This window comes from Microtus pennsylvanicus, chromosome 5, assembly GCF_037038515.1.
Source record: "Microtus pennsylvanicus isolate mMicPen1 chromosome 5, mMicPen1.hap1, whole genome shotgun sequence".
Taxonomy (NCBI): domain Eukaryota; kingdom Metazoa; phylum Chordata; class Mammalia; order Rodentia; family Cricetidae; genus Microtus; species Microtus pennsylvanicus.
Window position 1 is genome coordinate 28,646,006 of NC_134583.1, and position 26,147 is coordinate 28,672,152.

The 26,147-nt window shown below is 44.4% G+C and overlaps 1 protein-coding gene across 2 annotated transcripts; it reads right to left on the reverse strand.

Annotated features, from left to right (window-relative positions):
- Positions 1–373: 373 nt before the first annotated feature.
- Positions 374–23,469, reverse strand: C5H8orf89 (chromosome 5 C8orf89 homolog). Of its 2 annotated transcripts, none has more exons than XM_075974651.1 (5): positions 23,063–23,469; positions 10,067–10,230; positions 8,004–8,145; positions 2,146–2,201; positions 374–690 (listed from the first exon to the last, which is right to left on the reverse strand). In XM_075974651.1, exons 2-5 carry the CDS (start codon positions 10,191–10,193, stop codon positions 542–544), a joined length of 474 nt encoding a protein of 157 aa, XP_075830766.1. In that variant the 5' UTR covers positions 10,194–10,230; positions 23,063–23,469; the 3' UTR covers positions 374–541. The 2 variants fall into 2 exon arrangements, with proteins under 2 accessions (XP_075830766.1, XP_075830768.1); XM_075974653.1 differs by having other exon boundaries at positions 10,067–10,233.
- Positions 23,470–26,147: the final 2,678 nt, after the last annotated feature.

A 26,147-nucleotide genomic window follows, 5' to 3' on the forward strand; every position in this document is an offset into this window, starting at 1 on the left:
CTCAAAAATTCTCTTGCCTCAGACTCCTGAATGATGGGATTTCAGATGTATGACATCATCCCTGGATTCTTCTCGAACCTTCTGAACAACTAATGCAGTCCATTGCAAAGGTAAGTCTCAAAAGCATTTATCAAATTAGGTCAAAAGACATATAATCTTATGGAATATAATTTCCATTATGCATATATTTGCATAATTCAAATGTTTTTTGATGGGGATATAGCTCAGTGGGCAGAACACTTACCTAGCACACACAGAGATTTGGGTTCAATCCCTAGTACCAAAGTAAAATCATTCAATTTTAATAATAAAATATTCGTTTTAACGAAAAAAGTAAAAAAAAAAGATGAAATGACATGTTTCACAAAAAATATAATCCATATATAACATAAAATATTTATTTGCTATTTACATTTCCATTTGTATGTCTATCATATCACATATCAAAAGAGAATGAAAGAAAGAAAAAGAAACATGACGAATGTGAACCACAGCACAGGGGAGAAGCATGGCGTGGTGCATGGTGCGTGCTGTGCGACCCTCAGCAGTCTCGGAGATCCCGCTTCTTGCCTCGCCTTGATTTCTTGTGTGTTTCCTGGCGAATAGTGTCGTATTCCAGTATGGCCATTCGGGACAGTCTCTGCAGAAACTGAGAGGGAGCTCCTGAGAAAGGGTCACTGAAGACAGAACCTGCGGGGAGAAAGCGAACTCTCACAACTCGGTTCAGCACTGATATGACGAGCAACGTGTGGCTCCGCCCATGCCCACAAAACACACCTTGAACTTTCCAGAAAGGCCAGTGCCTACTTCTGACACAACTAAAAAATGGGAAACTTTTGAGTATATGGCTCAAGAAACGTTACCACTAACTTTGGGACAAATTACATTATTATAGGGTTCGGACACCAGCTATGCAATTCTGTCACACGCCATATGCATCGCCTCTAACACAATACCCCCAAATCTAACAAGTACAGGGATGAGGCAGTGAATGCAGCCACCTGAATTACGAGAAAGTTCTCTGGAATCTTGCAGATGTCATTAAGGCCCCTGACTGAGCACAGGTGTTAGTGTCTACTTTCAAAGAACAAAATTCTAACCAAGTACATCCTAAGCGAGAAATTGGGAGTGTCTGATGTCCAAGCATCCAAGGACAGACTCTCCTCCAGATACGGTGGGACTACTCAGTGGTGCTTAGGAAGAAACTGAGTTAAGAGTCCGTGTGGAGCTCTAAACAGGTACAGTATAGATAGTTTCTTTTTTTTTTTCCGAGACAGGGTTTCTCTGTAGCTTTGGAGCCTGTCCTGGAACTCCCTTTGTAGACCAGGCTGGCCTCAAACTCACAGAGATCCACCTGCCTCTGCCTCCCGAGTGCTGGGATTAAAGGCGTGCGTCACCACTGCCCGGCTAGTATAGATAGTTTCTGCAGTGAATAAATGTGTTCAGTACACAGAATTCACAAGAAAAAAACAGGAGATGGGGATGGGGGCTGGAGAGATGACTCGGCGGTGGCTGATCTTCCAGAGGACCCAGGCTGATTCCTAGCACATTGACGCCTACAACTGTTAACTCCAGCTCCAGGGAAGCCTCCAGTGTTCTCTTCTGGTGCTTAGTATACCACACACACACGGTGCAGAGTCCTGCTACAAAGACACATGCAAGCAAAACACCACACACATAAAATAATAGTTTTTAAAAATAGAAGAAAAAGATAAGGATAGAATGGAACTTTCTGGGAAGGCGGTAAAGGGTTCAGAGCTACACTGACATTTTAGTCCGTGGTAATGAGCAGGTGTTTGCTAAACAGGGGAGCAGTGTGACTGGGCATCAAGGCTGCAGGCTTCTGTTGCAGCGTTGAATGGTTTTAAAACTCGGAGATTTAAAATAAGGTAGCCAGCTTGAAGGCTGCTTAGTGGCCCAGGGGAGCTCTGTTGGAGGCTGGCCTTGGTCCTGAGATGACAGACGTGTATGTAATGAACCTCAAATCCACTAAATTTGCAGACTAAGAAGAGCTTAACAGAAGCATTAAAAAGCTAGGTGCTCACTCAGGAGACTGGGGCAGGGGGATTCCAGTGAGCTTGAGGCCAGCCTTGGCTATGTAGTAAGAAAAAAGGCAAGGAGAGAGAGCAAGGGAACATGAAGTACCTTTTGACTTCTCCTGAAGCGCTGTCATGCTGCACGACTCTTTGATCTTCTTAATCCTAAAGATTACAGACAGTCAGAAAATGGCATATATCAACCTGTTGACTTTGAAGAACACGGGAGACAAACATCATAGTCTCAGCCGGGCAGTGGTGGCGCACGCCTTTAATCCCAGCACTCGGGAGGCAGAGGCAGGCGGATCTCTGGGAGTTCGAGGCCAGCCTGGTCTACAAGAGCTAGTTCCGGGACAGGCTCCAAAACCACAGAGAAACCCTGTCTCAAAAAACCAAAAAAAAAAAAAAACCAAAAAAAAAAACAAAAAACCATGGTATAGTAGAGAAACAGCTCCACCGTAATCAACCCCAGCAGAAGTAGGAATGAACCAAACCAATGGCCGATTCCGAATACATCTCACCATAGCCGAGCACAGAGTCTAGCTCTGCACAGGTGTGTGTGTAGCCGTCAGTAGTCAGAAGCCAGGCTGGGGGCAGGCACACGGATGTGTCTGCAGGTGTGCTGAGATGTAGATGTCCCTATCCCATATTGTTGTACTTTTTCTCTGTCAGTCACCATGATCTAAATTTTTGCTATCATTCTTGTCCCGAAAGGAATATCTAGCATAGCAAATTATTAGGGAAAGGGGTAAGTGAGCCATCGTAAGCATTCCACATTTCACAGAACTAAGGTAAACTTGAATCTTTACGGCTACGGTGCTATCATCAGTCACATCCCTTGTGAGTCATGAGAGACACTGATATCTCTGATCTCCATTAAGAATATTTGAGAAAAGATTAGACATTTACCAGAGTTTTGGAGTCAAATATTCACATAATTGGGGGGAGGGGCTAAAAGAGGCAAGAAACTGTGCACAAACAAATGGAGTGTTCCCCCGCTTTGCCAAGACTGCTCTTTCACAGAACAATGTGCAGGGGGAATAAAATGCGGACAGCAACGCAGCGTGTCCTCACTGGATGGCTGGAACTTCACAGGCAAGGGAAAGAACTAACATCTACATTTGCCTACCAGTTTACATACATTATGTCACTTAGTCCCCACCGCTCCACTTCATGTGTGAGGAACGCTAGCCAGAATGCGACCAAATGTATTCAGATTATCCTCCAGCAAGAGACAAATTCACAGTTGTCAATGTAAAGTGTCAAGAAGTGATTTCTCAAACAGCCAAACAAAACCAGCTGAAGTCGGGAAAGGGATGCAGATTCAAAATGTGGAAGTAGGAGGGTTAGTTCCGGGGGTGTTTCCCAGACTTCCAGTTGAGCATCTGTTGGAAGAAGGTGACAAGACTGGACTAGACTGATATAGACCCTGTTACCACAGGCTACCCTACACGCTCTCATCTGCACCCAAGCGAAGGGCTGTGGCTGCAGATAAAGTGACAGGAGCAGGGTCAGTGTCATGGACATTGATGTCTTCGAAATGGTGTAAACGGTCCCCGATAAGTTTGGGGTGCACGCTTCAAAGGGCACCTCCTCTCTCTGCACCCTTACCATCCTTCCTCTGTGATACACATCTGAAACTGCTATTTCTCTCCTACTCTCTCCATCTCTGCCTTCCCTTTTGAGGTTATTGTCTCCCGTAGTTCATGTAACTCTATAACTGAGGGTGACCCTGAAGTCTGAAGCTCCCTGCCTCTGCCTCCTGAATGTTGGATGGCAGGATGCTCTGCCACTGTGAAGTGCTGGGTATCACACTCAGGACTGACGGCTTGGTAGACAAACACTCTACCAACTGTGCTTGATCCCCGCCTCCGCCTTTTACATTTTGATGCTAGAAAATCTGTTTTCAGAAAAACATTGAAGGTGCTGACACAAGCTGTATGTAGCAGGGTTTCCTTGTGATGTTACTTACAAAACCAGGGATGTCACAGGAAGTTACACGCCTAAAAGAGGAGCCGGTTAGACAAAGCACGGAGCAATGTGAGGGCAGTACCGTGGACGGCAAGAGTATGTGAAGTGAGGATTATATGGCAGGGTAAGTGTCAAGTACAGCGGCTGGGGGATGCTGGATTTGGATATTTTTGTTGTTGTGGTTTCTTTTGCTTTGTTGAGACAGGGCCTCACTATGCAACTCTGGCTGGCCTGGAACTTGCTTTGCAGACCAGGCTGGACTTGAACTCACAGACATCTGCCTACCACAGTGCTGTGATTAAAGGCTGGTACCACAATGCCTGGCCAATATTAGCTTTTAAACAGCACAGTAAGGGGCTGTAGAGATGCTTCAGCAGTTAAGAGCAAAGACTGTTCTTCCCCACACTCAGAATTGGTGGTGTCAATGCCTCTGGCCTCCTTGGGCACCTGAATCATGAGCACATGAGTGTGTGTGTGTTCCTGCGAATGATCTTTGGGGAAAGGGACAGAATGAAAAGTCCAGGTAACTAAGATCACAACTAAAATGAACCCATGAAAATGAAGCATAGAAGAAAACACCCTGTGCTCTTTTTATCCTCCAGAGTCTCCGTAAACTTGAAATATCTTCCACTATTTTTCAATTTATTTATTTATTTGGATATAAGGTTTCCCCGTGTCTGATCTGTCGGAGAGCTCATTAAGTGACTGAGCAAAAGTGAGCTCCCCCGACTCACCCGAGTTCTAATATGGCAGCCATCAGCCAGTGAGACTGCTGACTCTTCATTAATATCGTCTTGTTACCTACTTATGCTACCACAGTTAATTCTGAGAGCACTGAACAGCAATCTGATTTGGTAAACTCAAGAAAGAAAACTGAGAGTTGGAGAGGTAGCTCAGCCATTAAGAGCACTTGCTGTTCTTGCAAGAGGACCTGGATTTGGTTCCCAGCACCTACGTGGCAGCTCACAGCTATCTGTAACTCTAATTCCAGGGGTCTGACTCCATCTCCTAGATTCTTCAGGCATCAGTCATGCATGTGGTACATACACATACATGAAGGGAAAACATGCACACACACAAGACAAAATCATTTTTAAAGAAATAAAATTAGGTGTGATCCACATGCCTATGGTCCCAAAACTTGGCAGGATGTTGGAAGTTTACAGAATGCTCTGCTACACTGTGAATGAGAGGCCAGCCTGGGCTACAGGAGACCCTGTCTCCAACAAAATAACAAACCAAAGGCTGGGGATAGGGCTCAGTGGTAGATTACTAGCCTAGCATTCACAGAGCCCTGGCCTTAATCTCCAGCAGCCCAAAGACAGACAGTGCCAGGCATGGTGCCACACGCCTTTAATCCCAGAACTTGGAAGGTAAAGGCAGGTGGATCTCTGTGAGTTCAAGGCCAGCGAGGTCTGCAGAGTGAGCTCCAGGACAGTCGGGGCTACAAAGTGAGACCCCATCTCATAGACAATTGAAAGAATAGATCTGAAAGCCCAGTCTCGTGTGCTGTCCGTGGACAACACAAAGATCATAGAAAAATTTAAGTGTGCCAGGCGTGGTGGTTCTAGCACCAAAGTCAAACAAAATTTTACGTGTGTGTATGTTTGTGTGTGTGTGTGTGTGTGTGTGTGTGTGTGTATTAATGTGTATTAATACACCTCCTTTAAAAAAGTTATCTCAGATAATGTTTCTTATCTCTAAGATCGCCAAATGAACAAATACTAGCCTGTGGTGGTTAATCTTGGTTCTCAGCAACCCTAACTGAAGGATTTCCTCGTCAGGTTAGCCTGAAGACATGTCCATTGCTCATTTCTTAGTTGTTAATTGATATCACCCACTGTAGGTGGTACCAACACTAACTGGTGATCCCGGGCTGTATAAGAAAAGTAGTTGGCTCAAAACCGTCTGTAACTCCATTTCCAGGGGAAACAATTCCTTCTTCTTGCCTCCAAGGACACCAGAAATGCGTATGGTACACAGATATACATGCAGAAAAAGCAACCAGACACATAAAATAAAACGATAATTTTTAAAAAGAAAAGTAGCCGAATGTGAGCCAGAGAGCTAGCAGGACACCGCGTTCCTCTATTGGAACTTCCAGTCCCTGCCGTGAGTTCCTGCCTGACCTCCCACAAGCATGGACCATGGCCTGGAAATGTGAAATGAAATAAACTCTTCCCTGCCCGCACCCCAGGCTGCTTTTGCTCATGTTTATCACACCAGCAGAGAAAGCAACTAGGACATAGATGTTCAGTAGTCAGTAAGGCAGAAGCCTAGAAGAACAGGAGGATGGTTTACTAACCTACGGATATCTCTCTCTTTTGTTTTAGGATGGCTTTTACATTTTTGCTTTTTTGGTGTGTGTGTGTGTGTGTGTGTGTGAGAGAGAGAGAGAGAGAGAGAGAGAGAGAGAGAGAGAGAGAGAGAGAGAGAGAGAGAGAGAGAGAGAGAGAGAGAGAGAGAGAGAGAGAGAGAGAGAGAGAGATCCCCTGGAGATGGAATTACAGGTGGCTATGTCAACTGCCTTAAGTGGGTACTAAGAATCAAACTGCAGTCGCCAAGAAGAGCTGTTTCACACACTTCACCTCTGATCCACCTCTCTAGGTTGTACAGTGGTGTTTGTTTCTTTGTTTGCTTGGTTGGTTTGCTTTTGTTTCATTTCATTTCTTGAAATAAGATCTTGCTATATAACCCAAGCTAGCCTTTTTAACTCATGCTGTAGCCCAGGATGGCCTCAAACTCACAGCAGTCCTGACTTGTCCTCAAGAGTGCTGGAGTTAGACACTAATCAATTTCTTTGTAGAAAGATGTTTTCTTATATTAGAAAAGAACTTGAGCTGGGCAGTGGTGGTGCATGCCTTTAATCCCACCACTCGGAAAGGCAAGCAGATCTCTGTGAGTTTGAGGCCAGCCTGGTCTACAGAACTAGTTCCAGGACAGCCAAAACTGTACAAAGAAACTGTGTCTTGAAAAAAATAAATCAATAAAACCCTTCTTTGATTAGTATGTCGGAGTTATATTAGAAAACAAGGGCTTTCCTTTTCAGGGGGAATAGGCCTCTTTCTAAAACCTAGGCAGAAATCCTCCTGCCTTGGGCTCCTTAAGTACTGAGATTACAGATATGCAGATAAAGATAGGATTTTTTTTTTCAGTACTGAAGATGAAACTCAGGACCTAGACTACTGGGCAAGCACCGTGCCACCAAGCTACATGCCCAGCTCTTGAGCCCAGACGTTTAGGGGCAGTTTACAAAGGTGGGTGACTGGCTGAAACTCCCTCCTGATGCTGCACGATGTTATCAGCCCCGAGTCTCCCCCATAGTCTTTCGAAACCTGCAAAGGCTGCAGTGATGTGGGAGGTCCTTCTGTATATGTGTTGCTTTTATCGGTTAATGAATAAGGCTGCTTTGGCCTATGGAAGGGCATAATATAGCCAGGCTGGAAGAGATAATAGAAAGAGAGAGTAGGCAGAGTCAGAGAGACACCATGTAGCTGCCAAAGGAGAAAGACACGCAGGAACCTTACCAGTAGGATTCAATCTCATGGCAAAATAGAAATGGGTTAATTTAAGATGTAAAAGTTACTTATTAAGAAATCTGAGCTAACAGGCCAAGCAGTTTTGCAATTAATACAGTTTCTGTGTGATTATTCAGCTCTGGGTGGCTGAGAAATGAACGAACAGTCGCCAATTACTCTACAGAGTTAAAGTTCTTATAGAGAATCATTCCTGTGTTCTTCTGCATTTGAACTAGGCTCAGACAATTGATATACTTAAAATCCGGTCCTTCAAACCTGTCTGACAATGCCACTTGAAAAGAGAGAAACATGCCTATTTGTCAACTTGAATGAAATGGCTAACTTAGATGCAAAAAATACAAATAAAATTCATTCCTTTATGAAAAAAAATCAGTAAGCAGCCCAGAAAGCCCTTTACCTCAGCATCTTTACTTAGACATAAACAGTCAACAAAGGCAGTCAGAAGCAGGCCACCTACCTGATTGGAGGGATCTCAGTCTCAGCATGCAGCAAGTGCTTATGGATCTCCAGCGGAGTTGAATTTAAGCTGTGTGGGCAACTTGGCAGTTCTGGTAAATATGGCATTTTGAAACATTCTTTGGGCTCTTCTAGACCAAATGCTATAGTGTGTAGTGATAAAAAAAAATCATAATCGTCTTGGTTAAATGCACACTTCTTCTATCACATACTAAAGCACACAGTGTGGCAAAGCAAATCAGCCACAGAGGGAAGAACATGGCGTTGCTGTCATCTGTCTCTCCCAGGAGAATGACTTTCAAATGCAGCCAGACTCACCACAGGGAAGAGTAGATTTGGAGGGTGGGTAAGAATGGGAACAAGAGTAGGGTGTGTTGACTCACACCTGAAATCCCAGTGTTTGGGAAGTTGAGGCAGGAGGGTCCTGAGTTCAAGGCCAGCCTGAGGCCTTAAGTGAGTTCAAGGCCAGCCTGGGCAATTTAGTGACTCTGGGTCTGAAAATAAAAGGCACAGATTGGGAAGCAGCTCGGTAGCAGGGCTCACTAAGTGTGAAAGGCTCTAGGTTCCGTCCCTAGAATCCCACAGGCCCTTCCCCCAAGAACGAAAGCTCGAGCAGTGGCAGCTTTGCCAGTCTTTGGCTGTTCTCTTTATCAGAGTTCACAGAATATTAGCACCACATTTAGACAAGCATCACCTTCAAGACCTGCATTGTCTGCTACTGAATCTGTCCCGCGTTTGTGTGAATAACCACAAAATAGAAATTACATCATCTGAAACCCTTCCCTTGGCAGTGATTTGAATTTTCTCTCCACAAAACTCAAACCAAATCTGTAAAAGCCAAAATGAAGTTTCCAGACTGCCTTCATTTGGCTTCACATTTTGCCAAGTCTTTTTGTTTAGGTTTTGGGCTTGGTTGGTTGGTTGGTTGGTTGGGGTTCTAATTGAGACAAGGTCTCTCTATGTAGCTCAGGCTGATTTTGAACTTGCAACAATTTTCCTGCCTCCCAAATCCTGGAATCACAAGAAGTACGCTCCACTTCAGGTTTTCTTTCATTTTTTTTCTCATGTGTGTAGGAATGTGGAGGTGTTTGCCTGTGTGGAGGCCCAAGATTTGCTTAGATACCTTCATCAATCCTTCTCACCTCATATATTAAGGCAGAACCCAGAACGCAGAGCTGTGGAGTTAAGCTGGATGGCCGGCCAGCTTGGTAATTACCGCCTCTTGGCTGGCGTGCTGGGTTACAGGAGGGCTGCCATGCCGGCTGCCCTGCTCATGTGTTCTGGGGATCTAAACTCGCTGCTCAGCAAATGCTTTACGGGCAGAGTTCTTTCCTCATCCCCAGGGTAAGTCTAGTAGTACTGCAGTTCCATCTTTATCTGGTCTCCATGAGACCTAGTACCCACACATACATGCAGGCAAACACTCATAAAACAAAAATAATAAACACCTCTTAAAAACAAATAAAAACAAAGACATTAAATAGAAGAGGCAGGTTGAGAGGTTAAAAGCTTCCAGGTCACAGTGGCACAAGCCTGAAATCCTAGCATTTGGGAGGTGGAGGCAGGAAAATGAGGAATTAAAAGGTCAGCCTGGACTACAAGTTCAAGATTAGCCTGAGGTATGTAAAACCCTGTTAGAAAGAAAAATAGGAGGGAAAAGGGTAATTTTTAAAAAGTTGATAGCTGAACATTGCAGTGCATGCTTTTAGCACCAGACTTGAGAGGCAGAAACAAGAGGATTTCAAAGAGTCAAGGTGAGCCTGGACTGCATGGCAACTTCCGGGCCAGCCAGGACAACATAGTGAGACTGTCGTAAAACAATCTAAAAATAAGTCATAATAAAATAATTTAAAACATAAGTAAATAAGTAAACTGTGTTTGCATCACTCAAAGAATATTAATCTTAACTTGCTTCCATTTCCCCTTTCCATAAACTTAATATACTAGCCCAATATAAATGTCATAGGAGTTACATGATGTCTCTTGACTGCTTAGGGGGAAATATATGTAAATTCCAGGCGTCCCTTCTGCTTCTCCAAGAGATGACAAACAAGATGAACTTACCCTTCCTCATCTTCTGTGTTTCCAAAACTGCTTTCCTCCAACTGCTCTCAAACAGAAAGCAGTTGTCCAAGGAACTTCTGCTGACTTTGGAAGCCTCGAATTTGAACTCAGGAGAGAACATTGTCATCTTCTCTTCTTTCAATACCCCGGATGAGAAGGAGACGCTGCTTCGGGGCAGGGAAGGCAAGAACATGGGCATTTCTGGTAACTATCTCTTCTCATGTTACCATGAAGATTAAATATTAACACACATTTACTATAATGTGGAAATAGGCATTCTTGGGGTTTTGTTTTGCTTATTGAAAGTCTCACTATATACCACCTGAGTAGCCTGGAACTCACTATGTAGACCAGGCTGGACTTGAACTCACAGAGACATGACTGCCCCTGCCTTGAAGCGCTGGGAAGAAATGCTCGCACCACAATGCTCAGCATAGCCTTGGAATTTTAAAGCTAGACAGTTTTAAGAATAAAATTTGCTATGTTTTAAGCATTTTAATGAATGTTTTCAGTTGGTTGGTGTTTTGAGACAGGGTTTCAATTATCCTAGGCTAAATACAGATCTCTCCAAGGGTGGCCTTAAACTTCCCATCTTCCCTCCTCCACCTCCCCAGAGCTGAGATAACAGGAAGATGCCACCCACTCCCTGTATTTTGATACCCTAAGTGCTTTTGATGCCATAGGATTTGTGGCTAAAGAGGTGAAGACCCACCAAGACCACTCTCTGCGCGACAGCAGTCATAAAAATTACTGCAAATGAAATACGAAGTAACTGATAGTTTCTTAAAAGACATGTAGTTAGCCAGGCATGCTGGCACGCACCTTTAATCCCAGCACTCAGGAGGAAGAGACAAGACAATCTCTGTGAGTTTGAGGCCAGCCTGGTCTACATAGGAGTGAGACCCTGGCTCAAAAAAAAAAAAGACTCTTAGAAAAGACTCTTAGAATCATAATCCAGACTCCATTCTGAGAACTTCCTTTTTATCTATAGAAGCAGAGATAACTGGAGAACTTTCAGCTTTAAGCCAGTCTCCTGCTCCCTTTCAACAGACCCTGCTTGCCAGTGGAAGACGGAAGAAGGGACACTCAACTGGACTTCTGAGTGTCTCAGACCACAATGGCCTCCTAGGGATATTTTATCCTGCTGGATCAGAAGATGTTCTTACAGCAGGATTTTTCTAGACCATCCACACGATAAATCCATGAAGACAAATCTCTAAATTTAAATCTACATTTTACATTTTTTATGATAAAATTTTGTTTGAAAGTCCACATTTGAGAGCCTGGCATTCTGGTGAATTGCTTTAATCTCAGCACTCGGGAGGCAGAGGCAAGCTGGTAGATTCAGAGCCAAACCAGTTTGCATGGGGAGGTCCAGGTTACAAGGTTACAGAGAGAGAGACTCTGTCCCCATGGTGGATGCTGTAATCTCAGCAGTGGGGAGGTAGGAGGATGGGGACTTTAAGAACATCCTTGACTAGTCTGTGGCCTGTTTGGGTGGTATAAGATAGTCTTAAAAAAAACTTTGGGGGGGGGGTGGAATAAAAAAAAGAGAAATTTAAAATACAAATTAAAAAATAATGAGTCCACAACTTCAAGAATGAATTGATATAATAAGAAAAAAGCAAAACTAATCAGGCATGATGGCTTACATCTTTAATCCCTGCACTTGGGAAGCAGAGAGAGGTGGGTCTCTGTAAATTCAAGGTCAGCTAGATCCATTTACAGAGATCCTATCTCAAAAACAAAATGTTCCACACCACGCATGCGGATGTCAGAGGAAAATCCATGGGAATTGGTTCTCTCCTACTTTGTGGATCTTTGGTACCAAATTTAGGTCATTGGGCATCTTTCTCTGCTAAGCTGTCTCACCGGACTCAGACCTAATGCTTTTTCTGGTGTTTCTCATAAACACAATCTCTACCAAGGGAGGCCAGTGCCCTATGGTTGCCATTTGCTTTGGGGTTATGCACACACACCCTCCTGTAATAATACAGTTAATAACCGCCTACTTCACCTGCATATAACTGTGCGCACACACGCCCCTCTCCACACAGTGCAGCTAGCTGCTCCAGACGCCCCTTGCCCTCCTTCACCTGCTTTAGACTACACACACTCCCAGCTCTGAAGTTCTCAAATGTGAGCAGTTCAGTCAAGTGTATTCCCAATGGATCTGGCACGGAAATACAAGGGCCAGTCAGGCCTGAACTGGTTTGGGGTACATGCGCAAGGCAAACACTGTCTTCTAGAAACTTTATAGGAAGGATCCACTATGTACCACCTTCTGCTTATGCACAGCTGGGGTGTTCATCAGATGCACTGTGAGATGCATGCCCAAAGGAGAAATCATTACATAACCCTCAAAAAAAAAAAAACCCTTTAGTAACCAACTCTTTCTCTTGAGAACCTTAAAAGGAAGCTCAGAACAATAATCAGGACCCTTGGGCTGGAGAGACGGATTTCCAGAGGAGCTGAGTTAATTCCCAGAAACGACCCACGGTGGCTCACAACCATGTGTAACCAGATCTGGCGCCCTCTTCTGGCATACAGGCATATATGCAGGCAGAACACTGTATGTATATATAATAAACAAATAAGATAATAATAATCAGGACCCTTGTCGCTCAAGTTGTCCCATGTCAGTCCTGACAGTGTTTATTTCTATAACCTACACCATGACTTCGCTCTTAGTAAAGTCATCTCGCTTTTGCAAGTATGTTCAAGTTCTTGGATAAGAGGCCAAGGACCTGGAATCACCTGACCCAGGTTTAATATGATGGTCTTTATTCCTCCATTTCCTGCAAATGACATCATTTCATCCCTCTGTGTGTCTGGATAGTACTCTCATTTGCCACATTTTCTTTTCTTTTTTTTTTTTTTTTTTTTTTTTTTTTTTTTTTTTTTTGGTTTTTTCGAGACAGGGTTTCTCTGTGGCTTTGGAGCCTGTCCTGGAACTCGCTCTGTAGACCAGGCTGGTCTCGAACTCACAGAGATCCGCCTGCCTCTGCCTCCCGAGTGCTGGGATTAAAGGCGTGCGCCACCACCGCCCGGCTGCCACATTTTCTTTACGCATACAGACACTGCTAGGCTCCTGGGCTGATTCAGTAACCTGGCTGAATGAAAACCGTCATCATCAACATGGCATCGCAGGCTCCTCTCATGTATGATGGCTTTGATTCCCCCATACACCAGGTATGGGTGGATTTGGGGAGCAAAGGTATGAATGAACATTCATGACATGAGCACAGCCATGTTGCGGACCCTCATACCTCAGACCTTCCCCAGGCCAGACACCGGGTAATGACAAGCATCCCTGAGTGGATGCTGATCTTGTGGGCAGAAAGCACTTCCTCTGGGATGACTGAAGCCCAAGACTACTTCCGTACAGAGACCTCCTTCTGAGACTAGCGAAGCTGTTCATCCAGCTGTACATGCTACTAGGCTACTAATGATGGAGGAAGGTCATTGGTTAAAATTAAAGAAGCTGCTTGGCTCTCATTGGTTAGGAGATAGGTGGGAGGAGTAAACAGAACAGAATGCCGGGAGGAAGAGGCAGTGAGGTCAGACTCCACAGCTCTCCTCTCGGGAGCAGACGCAGGAGAGACGCCATGCTACCTGCTCCAGGGAAGACGCACGCTATGAAGCTCCGACCCAGGATGGACTTAGGCTAGAATCTTCCCGATAAGCGCACCTAGGGGCGCTACACAGATGATTAGAAATGGGCTAAATTAATATGTGAGAATTAGCCTAGAAGAGGCTAGATAGGAATGGGCCAAAGCAGTGTTTAAAAGAATACAGTTTGTGTGTAATTATTTCGGGGCATAAGCTAGCCGAGCCGGGCGGCTGGGGTATTGGGGACGCAGCCCGCTGCGCCCATATTACTACATACTAGGCTACTGGTTTGCCTCACACAGCCCTCCCCATCCATTCTCCTGTAAGACTGTGTCTGTCATCCATTGTCACCCCAGTAAGGTCAGTTCCAAAGCCCTGGAAGGCAGACACTATAGCAGTTCTGTTTTAATTGAAGAATTCCTGCTACCTCTCTTGGATTTCTGTCCATTATATTATAGTATCTTGCTTTGCCTCTCTAACAATTTATGTCTTCTCTCTTTCTTTTGGTTAGACTGGCTAAGGGTTTATCAGTCTTGCTAACCTACTCACAGAACCAGCTCCTTGTCTGCCTGGGTCTTTGTACTGTCCTTCTGGCCACCATTGCACTGAGTTCAACTCTGATCTGTATTCCTCCTTTTATTTACAGGTTTCTTTTTTTTTTTTTTTTGAAGACCTTGAGATGAATCATCAGGCTGAGAGCTCTGGTTTGTTTTAATGTGGACTCTCATAGCTATTCGTTTCTCGGAACAGCCTTTGGTATATTCCACATACTCTAATAGATTGTGTCTACATTTTAAATTTGATTCTAGTAACTTTTAAATTTTTCTCCTTATATCTTCAATGATCTGCTCACTGTCCAAAAAGGACAGTTGTGCTCTACATGTTTATGTGGTTTCTGTAGTATATATTGCTGTTGATTTCTAATTTTATTTCTTTATGATCTGAGAAGGTGACAGGAAATATTTCAAGTGTTTTAAATTTCTTTTTTTTTTTTTGTTTGTTTGTTTGAGACAGGGTTTCTCTGTAGCTTTGGAGCCTGTCCTGGAACTAGCTCTTGTAGACCAGGTTGGCCTCGAACTCACAGAGATCCGCCTGCCTCTGTCTCCCGAGTGCTGGGATTAAAGGCATGTGCCACCACCATCCGGCTGTTTTAAATTTCTTAAGACTTGTTTTCTGCCTTAAAAATAACTATTTCAGAGATATAGTTTTGAGGAAATTTCCATAAAATATCCAAAATGTGTATGTTGCAGTTGTTAGATGAAGCTTAGAGTCTGTTGGCTCCATTAATTTTTCAAATAGTTCATCTCTGAAGTTCCTTCAGTGATTTTTTTTCTGTGTGTGTGTGAGTGAGATATTTATGGGCCACCAAACTACTGGTGAGGATAAGCTATTGAAGTAACCAACTATCGTTATACTGGAGCCTCCATGTCCCTTTATGTCCAGTAATTCCTGCTTTGTTTTGTTTTATAAAATTGGGTACATCAACATTAAGTGCATATGTATTTATATTCCTTGAACTAATATGAAGTGATCTTGTTTCTCCTAATTTTGCCTTGAAGTCTGCACTATTAAATATGAACACAATTAATTTTGCTTTCTTCCAGACTACAATTGCTTAAAATATAATTTTTCATTTCCTTCAGCCTATGTACGTGTCATTGTTAGTGAGGTGTGTTTCTTACAGGAGCAAACAGTTGATTGTTGTTTTTCAATCTAATTAGCCAGTCTACATCTTTTTGTAAAGATCTATCTACCTATCTATCATCTATCTGTCTATCATCTATGTATCTATGTATCTATCTATCTATCTTTTTATCTCGCATGTGTGTATGACTTTATGCCAGAAGAGGGCATCAGATCCCACTATAGAGAGTCATGAGCCAACCTGTGGGTGCTGGGAATTGAACACAGCACCTCTGAAGCTCAGAAGTCTGTATCTTTTAATTAGAGAAATAAAACCATTTTCACTTAAGGTGATAATATAAATGTGTGTCCTAGTTCCTATCATTTTTTATCTTCCTAATTGGTGCTCTTCTAATTTTTGATTGCTTATCTTTTCTCCTAGTCGAATTTATTCTCTCCTGTGCATTCATGGCTGTTGTTTTCTTCTTCTGAACTGGACAGGAAGTTGTGAGCCACCCAAAAGAGGTTCAGGAAGCCTGATTTGAATCCCCAGGAAGAGCAGTAAACTCTTAAGTGCTGAGCCAGCCTCTGCCTTTTATCTTGGGAAGTTGCGTCAGCTGGTCTGCAGGCAGGTAGGCGTCAAGCCTATGACTTTCCTACTGTAGCTTCTCAGTCACTTCAAAGGCTTGAAGTTTCTTTTTCTTTATTCCTGTTTGCGTAGTTTAGCTCATGAACCTCATGTTCCAGCCTTGAAATTCTCTCTTCTTAACTTCCCCTGTCGGTGAAGTTTTCCACTGAGTTGTTTTAATTTTGACTTACTTAGTTTTTTATTTCTAAAAGCATGTTTGTTTTCTTTTCAAAAATCTATCTTTATTGAACTTCTTATTCGTATCCTGTATTATCTTCCTTAATTAATTCACACCCCCCCCCGAATTCAATGATTTTTTTTGTTTTACTTTTATTTACTCGTGTGTGTGTGTGTGTGTGTGTGTGTGTACATATGGAACATGTGTGAAGAAGTCAGGGATCAGGTCTCTCCTACCACCACAAGGCTTCTAGGAATCAAGCTCATGTCATCAGACTTGGCTAGCAGTGGGGGCGGCCGGGTGCCGGGGACGCAGCCCCGCCGCTCCTAATTCAACAGATGGCACCCAGACGTGATGGACCAAATCCACTTAAAAACCTGAGAAGGCTTAAAAATAAGGGAGAGAGAGAGTTTAACACAGATTTTTGCTGTTTGTTGGTGGTGTGCTGTAGAGAGATTTCCTGATTCTGCAACAGCAGCAGAAAAAAAGCTGCGTCATTTTAAAGCACAGCTTCTTGGGGCTGTGCTGCCAGCATGAACTCTGGCTTAAAAGCATTTCAATGGATTTTATGGTACTGGATGTTTCTATTCCTGCTTGGGATCGGAAGGAGAGTGCTCTGAGACCATGCTAATGGCTCTCAGCGCTCCCCACCTGCACCTGGGCAGAAGGTAGAATCAGGCTTAGGCAGGCGGAAGAACATGGCAGATTCCTGCCGACATATAGAGTGATGTTTTCAGACTGCGCAGTGCTCTGCATGTCAGATTTGGCTGTAACTTGGATGAAAAGAGTTTCTATGCTGCACGCTCAGTCTCAGAGTTAAACTGCTGACTGCGGTGCCAATGTGGACTTGCTGTGTGCCTGGAACTATGCTCAGCTTAGGGGCGCCAAATGGATCTGAGGCAGGAGTGGCTGCTCCATGCTGAACTGTGCTGACCTAACATGACTACAAGCTTGACTATTACTGATGATTATCCATTAACCTATATTTCTTAATTATACATTACATTTTTTAATGAACTATACAATCACAATACCTTAATCGAGAGCAGAAATACATATATATATAGCAAAATTGACCTTAAAATCCACATCAATGCAAATTACTCATACCTATATCATCTCTCCAGCCTTCATTGGTCTGTTAAAGAGTCATAATTTTGAGGTTTTTAACCCAGCATTTTACCCATTTCAATAACTTTGGATCTAGTTTCTAGAGAATTATGAATTCTCAAAGGAGTCATCTTGCCTGGTTTTTTCCCCCACGTTTCTTGTCTTTCCATGTTGGATGGATATATTTCCATTTTTATGTGGCAGCCTTTTCAGGGAAGAGATTTCCCTTGGTGAGACAGCCTCTGACATGACAATGTTTACGTGGTGGATATATACCCTAATGGATTTAATAGTATAATTTCCCTGCTTATGTCTTGGTTAGGGGTTAGTGTTTTCAAACAGTGCACACTATTTAGAAAGCTGAGGATCCTGTTTTCTGAGGCCTCACAGGAATGGATCCAGAAGATGTAGACACTGGAACATACAGGGCCCTCCTCCTTCAATTACTCCTCTATCCTGGTAAGAACGTGTGTTCTGAAGGCTGTGGGCTCAGCCTGTGCTGTGGTCCTTATAGGAGCAGGGTCCATAGACTTGTCAGGCTTTTCCATTTTCCTCTGTTATTGTCGACCATGAGGATGGCTAAAATATATTCTGTTTTATGACAGGCATCCATCTTGGTGCCAACTAGATGTTTGTCTCTGACTCCAGTCCCTGGAAGATAATTTCCCAGTAACTCTTACTTAGTGACCACCTACCCAAAAATGCACATCTATGACCATCTACTGGTTTTGTGGTGACTAACTGCTTTTTGGTTTTTTGTAACCTGCTTGTGCAGGCATTCAGGTTGCCTAAACTTGGCAGAGCCAAATTGATGTTAGATGTCCTTCTGTATATGTGTTGTTTTCATTGGTTGAGCAATAAAGCTGTTTTGGCCAATGGCTTAGCAGAGCAAAGCCAGATGGGAAATCTGAACAGAGATATAAAGAATAGGTAGAATCAGTAGATGTCACGTAGCTGCCAAAGGAGACAGACATACTGGATCCTTCCCAGTAAGCCACAGCCTCGTGCTGATACACAGATTAATACAAATAGGTTAATTTAAAATGTAAGAGTTGATTAATAAGAAGCCAGAGCTAATAGGCCAATCAGTGTTGTAATTAATTTGGTTTGTGTATGATTATTTGAGTCTGAGCAGTCAGGAAATGAACAAGCAGTCATTAGTTGAGTCTCATACTCAATTCAAAAACTGTTGCTCTGCTAGCAGTAATCAATAAATCCTTTAATTATAATTGGATTGAATCTATGTTTTCCCCCCAGGGGTCAGAAATTCCATAACACACACACACACACACACACACACACACACACACACACACACACCATGCTTACTTAGAGTCTGGTCCCTGGCTTGGAATTTTTACCTCTCCTATTCTTGGAGTTTATGTATTTGCTGATGTCCGAGCCAGGGAGGTTATGTGTAGGCAACATGTGCTGATTCTGAGCTGGGTGTGTCCCATCAGCGGCTCACACTCAACGTCTACACAGCACTCTCCAAACACTGTGGGAAGGAGAAAACCATAACAGCATGTAACAGTGAAAGTACAGTAAAGACCAAGAACCAGCTACGTCATCCACAACCTAAGAGCAACAGCAGCTGGATTGCTGGAGAAATAGTATAAGCCAAATGATTACTATAACAATCATATTTTATTATGATAAAAAGTTGTTAAAAAGGGAGAAAAACCAAAAAAAAATCTAATACCCAAAAAGAAAAAACAGGACAAAAGTAGAAAGTGAAAGGCTTGATCTTAAGGGGGAAGGAGCGAGATGGAAAGAGAAGGGATTGAGGGATGGAGAAGAATGGGGGAGGAAGAGTAAGGTAACAGGAGAATGAAAAGTACTTGCACTTATATGGAATTAAACACACTCCAGTTAACCAGTCAGTGCACGCAAAAAACAAATATATCCCTCCCCCCCAAAAAAAAGACCCTCCCTGCAGGAGTGCTCATGCAGGGAAGGAGAGATTCCCCTCTCCACCATTCTGACTTCCTCCTCCCTCCTCATCTTGGACTTTGAGCTGCTTGGAAAGACGCGTGCACGCTGCGGGACGGGGGATGGACACCTTTTCCTTTTTCCGCAAGGCTTGCTGGGAACTTCTCAAGATGGCTCCCACTGCAACGTGTCGTTCCCCGCTCGCGCGCGCTTTGAGAAGCCTTGCATGTCTCCAGGGCCACCATGCTGAGCAGCTCTCAGAGCAGTTGCAAGACACCTTTTCTCTATGGTGACTCCTCTGCCCATCTTTCCTCTGGCTCTCTGTTGCTACTCTCGGGGGTGTCGCTGGGCCCAGAGGGGCTCGGAGCTGCTGTCCACAAATATTCCACAAGCTGCTTTTGCCGCGGCTCCCAACTGTGGTTAATTTACTTCCAACATTCAAGGGAGATTTGGGGAGAGCGCTGCCTCCAGGAGTCAACGGTTACTTAAGCAATGGGTACTTTGCTATACAGAGAAGTTTCCCACTGGTCTCTGCCTGGCCTGGGGTTTCACAGTTACAGGCAAAATCAAGTCATCTTCTTGGGCTGCGGTCTCTAACTCGGTGTCAGTGGGAATTCTGGCCCTAGAGTCGAGCTGGTCTAGCTTAGCAGCTCCGCCCTTTCGCAGCTCACTCCTTGATAGATGGCAAGCCTAGTAGCCTTCACAGGCCAAAGGCAGTTTGCGATTTGTCTTCTCACGGCACTTAGGAAACCGGCTTTGTCAAAGATGGATGTGCTAGTACAAATTCAGTCACACTTCCTGTGTGACGTCAGTGCTCAGTGATGAGATCGGTGCCGCTTTCCCTGAATTTAACATCTTCAGCCATTAAACAAATACAAATAGATAAATAAATAAAGCAAAGGAAGTCAGTGTGACTTCCAAGATTAAGTCAAAAAATATAACACAATTTCCAGCTGGATCGCTGAGCTTAGCCACCATTTGTCTGCTAGCTGAATTTGGATAGGAGTGAAAGGATAATTTAGGCAGAGTCTGGGTTCTTCTAAAAACTGGAAGCAAGCCACCAGGTGATAAATGCACCTGCCCTGGGATTGTTACAATGTGAGCAACTTCTATATATAAAAGCAACTAGCATATTGGGATCTGCGTGTCACTATAGCTGGCAAATTGCTAAAACAAGTACTTTTTCTTTTCTTAAACAACGTCTGTCTTACTATGTAGCCCAGGATGGCCGAAAAGTCACAAACTTCCAACTCAGTCTCTCAAGTGTTGGGATTACAGGCGTGCACCGCCACGCCCTGCTAAGAGACTATTAAAATAGTCCAGTGAGAATGAGCTTGACAATAGATTGAAGACTGAAGCTCTGACAAGGAAGAGGGAGTTGAAGGTGACTGCAGCTGTTATCTGGGCGTGAGAACCTGACCGATACACAGAGTTCAAAGGGACTGAGCTAGAGTGGAGATTGACAGGCAGAGAAACACTGTTTTCCATAAAACAAGCCCAGCAGGACATCCAGTAGACACACAAAACCTGGAACCAAGCAGTAGAAACTGGGTACGGTAACTGGCTTGAAGACAAGGAGCTAAAAACTAGGGGCTGGAGAGATGGCTTAGCGGTTAAGAGCACTAACTGCTGCTCTTCCAGAGGACCCGGGTTCTGTTCCCAGCACCCATAGGGCAGCTAACAGCTGTCTCTGACTCCACACAGATAGACATACAGGGAAAATACCAATGCTAATAAAATAAAAATAAACTATTTTTAAAAAATGCTAAAAACTATTCACAGACGAGAAGGCCAGAAACTTTGTTAAAGTTGGCAAAAGAGACTGGAGAAAGAGAAGAAAGCCAGAAGAGCCTTTAAGATATATGTGGGGCACGAGGATGAAGAAAAGGCCAGAGAGGAGTGACCGGACAGATAACCCGAGCACCACGGAGGCAAGAGGCCATATCCACGTGTACAAGAGTTAGTGAGAAAGATTAACACTGCTCAAGTGCCCAATGAGATGATTGCAGGCCAACAAATGCACAGGACTTTAAAGCCCACGAAGCACAGCATCAGAGTCAAGGGAGCCTGCATTTAGTCTTCACTTTGTCTTCTGATAGTCAAACACTCATAGGGCTGTGCTTCTGACTCTCATAAGAGGACAAAAACTGAATTTTTAAAAGACTTTTAAGTGTCCAGCACTCTGCAAACAGAAACTATGATTTAAGTTATTTTTAAATAATAATAAACATTTTCCCCTCGCCACACCTGCTGATGACAAGGGAAATCATGCTCTGCTTGATGGCGCTCTTATAATTGGGAGCAAATAGGAAGAGGATCAGTTCAAGCAGCGTAGGGAGTTCAAGGTTAGCCTGGAGGCCATGATCTCTCTCTCTCTCTCTCTCTCTCTCACACACACACACACATACACACACACACACCAAAAGAAAATGCAAGTCAACACGGTTTTTTTGTTTGTTTTTTTTTTGTTTTTGTTTTTTCAAGACAGGGTTTCTCTGTAGCTTTGGAGCCTGTCCTGGCACTCCCTCTGTAGACCAGGCCGGCCTCAAACTCACAGAGATACAGAGATCCACCTGCCTCTCTAGTGCTGGGATTAAAGGCGTGTGCCATCACCACCCGGCAAGTCAATACATTTTTTAAAAGCAAAATTCTACCAAAAATTTTAATGTACGTAATCCGACTCAGTACTGTTTCTTTACTTTGTCCTTCCTGTGCGTGGTGTGTATGGGGAGAGGGCAGAGGTCACATATGCTACATCTTGCTTGTGAAGGGCAGAGGACAACCCTGTGGAGTTGGTTCTCTCTTTCCTCCTCTAAGGAGTTCTGGAATCCAAGACATCAGGTTGTGCTGCAAAAGCCTTCACTCACGCCATCTCACAGACCCTACCCTCACCTCGGCAGTTATGTTTCAAGGGGTTTGTTCCACAGAACTGTTTCATTGTGTGAGAATGGCGTTCATCGTTGTGTTGTTTGTAAACGGGAAAAACTGGAACCATTCTCTGTGGATTGTATAGGTTACACTATCCGTGGCCAAAATCAAAGGAGGAAATGGTGGAAAAACACGAACAGTAAATGTATTAAAAAGTAAAGGAAGTAGTAGGAAGTAAGGAAAGTGTCCTGCTCACAAATCAACGAGGAGCCCCCAAATGCCATAATATAATTTAACAAGCGCACAGAGAACCTTTTTAACAACGAGGGTTTTATGAATCACCATTCTAACATTTAACAGGGTCACATATGCGCCCAAGCATATGACCCAAGACCTGCGGTTCTTTTGCTTCTTGGAGGACAATGACCTAAATCCATTTGTTTGCAGAGTTGTTTGCATTTGTCCCTATGGTTTCCCTGATGGTTATGACTCCAAAAAGGCGGAACAACCAGTGTGGATGACCAGTGCATCAAACAATCTACCTGCCCAGCATTATTAGTTCCTAGTATCATTAGAATCTAGTGAAAATAAAAAATGCACCCACAAATATGGGCACATCAAAAATTAAACAATACTGAATTGGCAGCGCAGTGACTTCTGGTTCATCTAGCTGAGTCTACGTGGGAGAAAGGGAGACAAATGGAAGTCAAGCTAAGTAAATGCATCATCTCTGGTCCCAACCTTAGGCTTCCACTCTGGGAGAGGTGGAGGGCAAACCTGTAAGGGTGTGTCCAGTAAACACTGGGGTGCTTTGCTTGAACAGTACCTAACTGGTGTGGAAAGAATTTTCATGACTTCATCCCCATTTCCTGCCATTTGACCCACAAGTGGAGTAGGCTTGGTCAGGTCCCCATGCCCAAGCCATCCGGCCGAAGTGTCACGAGAGCAGCTTTGGAGTGGCCCACGTGGCTCTCTAAACATTCAGTTTCTCCTTAGAGGAAGCCCTTCCTGCCTCCAGCCTGGAGCCCTGGTTCCTTGAACTCACCGTCCCCGCAGCTGCACCGAAGAGATGGGCTTGTTCAGGTGCCGGACCCACGGCACCAAGGAGGTCGACTCGGCCAGCGGGGGCAGCGGGCAGCGCGGGGGCCAGCGACGGCCTGGCGCGGACCCGAGCCCTCGGCCCAGGCCGGCGGTGGTGTCGCGGGACTGTCCGCTGCGGCGGGGCGGGGCGGCCGGCAGCCTGCTCGCACTGGCACCACTCTCAGGGCGAGCATGCTCGGCGGCCGGCAGCCCGGCGACGCTCGGAGCGCAGCCGCCGCTCAGCACGGCCCGGTCCTGCCGGGCCAGCGAGCGCTTGCAGCTGTGGCCCCGCCTGCCTAGTGCGCCGTTGGTTGCTAGGCGCCGGTAGCCTGGGGCCGTCCCACTGAGCTCGGAGAGTACAGCAGCTGAAAAGACCCGGAGACCCGGTGCCGCACCAGAGTGGATGCTGGGATGGTTAGGAGAGCAGGGCGGGGTACCGGGCCGGAGTGATACTGGGATGGTTAGGAAAACTGCTTACACTGAGAGCAGGGAAGGGATCCTGCGTCAGGGTACCAAACTAGTTTAAGTGCCCGGAGACCGCTTACACTGTTGCTACCTCTGGGTCACTGCTGAGAGCGTCGCTATGCAGAAACAAGCTGGCTCACATTAGTCAGTCCTGACACTCTTCCAATGGTAGGAGAGAGAATGGACAGTTGGACAAGGTGGAATTTGGCTTCCTAGGCCGTTAGCACATCAGCTGGCATCAGCCTCATTTTTCAGATTCAAAGTAACTAGACCCTTTCAAGTATTTTGTGAAAAGGGTGTCCCCTCCCTACCTTAAGAAGTCTAGCACCCGCAGCTACTCAGTAATTTCAGCATCAGCCTGCCTCGCTGTTCAACACACAGGATACCGGTTCTCAGGGCCTCTGGTTAAGAAAGCTAATTCAGATTAGACTCGGTAGAGAAACTAAGCCCTCGTGTGAAACTAGGGTCAGTGGATCTGGGCATCTAGATGGCGGATCCGTCTCCTAGCACACACCAGGCTCTGGGTTTGGTGGTTAGCAGTACATAAAAGAGGGCAGGGTGGCACATGCCTTGTAATCCCAAACCCTGTGGTGGAGGCAGGAGGATCAGTTCAAGGTAATCGTGAGTTCAAGGCCAGTCTAGAATATGTGAATATGTATACTTTATATAAATAAAAGAATTCTTGACAAAAAATAAGGATAATGAGAAATATAAGATTGGGTTGCATATTAACTTCCTTAAGGGGAGAATTTAGTGGGTAGAAATTAAGAGAAAACATGTCTGGAGATAATCTCAAAACCAATTATAAATTCAGTTCTGGAGTTGCAAAGTAGAGAATCACATAGAAGAGATCATGTGGATTAAACAATATGCTAGAATTCAAACGTTTCTTCCCCGTGCCCTCTTGGCTCCTGCACCATACAAACTCTGCCTTTCCCCAGCTGTTCTTTTGCTGGGTATCTAAATACCGCCCTTAAACGCTTTTGTATGTTTGCTTTTAGTTTTTCGAAAAAGGGTTTCTCTGTGTAGCTTTGGTAGTCTCTCTGTAGCCCAGACTGGCCTTAAACTCACAGAGATCCACCTACCTCTGCTTCCGAGTGCTGGGATTAAAGGCGTGTGCCAACACTGCCTGGTTTGTTTTCTTAAAATTCTACTGCTAGGTGAGTGGTGGTGGTGCACGCCTTTAATCCTAGCACTCGGGAGGCAGAGGCAGGAAGATCTCTTGTGAGTTTGAGGCCAGCCTGGTTCCAGGACAGGCTCCAAAGCCACAGAGAAACCCAGTCTCAAAAAACCAAAACAAAACAACAAACAAACAAATAAAAATTCTACTGCTAAGAAGTTCAAGATCAATGAGAAGGCAGGGTCAGTGCTCGGTGAGGACACAGTACCTTCTTTCAAGAAGGCACCTTGAATACTACGTGCTCCAGAAAAACAAATGTCATATGGAGAAGGGCAAAAGGAGAGCTGCCATATTGCCCCCAGGCAATTTATAAGGCCCTGATCCCATCCATGAAACTCTCAACCTGACCACCAATAATCTTGTATCTCTTAATGTTATTGAGCATTGTTTCAACATGAATACAAACATTCAAAACACAGTAGAAACAGAGGGAGCCAAAAAATTGGATCCCGTACTATTTGCCAATGACATGATAAAGCCCAGAGTGGCCACCTTATTTTACTGTTTCACTGTCTCTCCTTAGTCTTTAAAAGTGTGTGTGTGTACATGCATGCACGCACACAATTCACATGTGTGTGTGTGTCTGAATGCAGGCATGTTTGTTTGGTCAGAGAACAAACAGGACATTGTCCACCTTGGCTAAAACAAGGTCTGTGTTGTTTACAATTGTCTACGCCATACTAGCTAACTCTGCCTCCCATCTCCCTGTAGGAGTGAAAGGATTGCAGGCATACTCATTATGTCCCAGGTTTTACACATCAGTTTCTGAGGCTCCCAGACCTCACACTTGGGCAGCAGGCAATCAGCCCACTGAGCCATCTTCCCAGCGCAAGTCCATCCACATCCCAGTCAGAAGAAATGACAGGGGGCAAACGTGAAAAGAATTCACACGAAAGTGGCAAACTCACATATTTACTTAGATTTTTTAACAGAATGAGAAATGCAATTATATTCTAGCAAAAAAAAGTTTTTCTCATTTAAAAACAAAACAGTGATTCTATCTAAAAAGTAAAGGGTACCTAATAACTCTCCACACGCAGCTGGTATAAATACCCAAACAATGGCCAGCATATAATGTTGAGAACAAGTGACTCCCGGTGTACACCTGTAATCCCAGCCTGTCGGAGGCTGAGGGAGGACTGTGAGGTCAACGACAGTCTGGGTAAGGGGCAGCCTGTCTGTCTGTCTTTCTTTTTTTTTTTTTAAACGTAAGTTAGAGGTGTGAGATAGCTCACTAGGTAGAAATACTTTCCAGCCATCTGTGATCCCACAAGAAGGCAGGAAAGGCATCCAGGGGTTTTCCTCTGACCTCCACAGATGCACTGTGGTAACGTGAACATACACATATGCAGAATAAATACAATATTGTAAAACAGTAAGTTAGGGACCAGCAAATGGGTAAAAG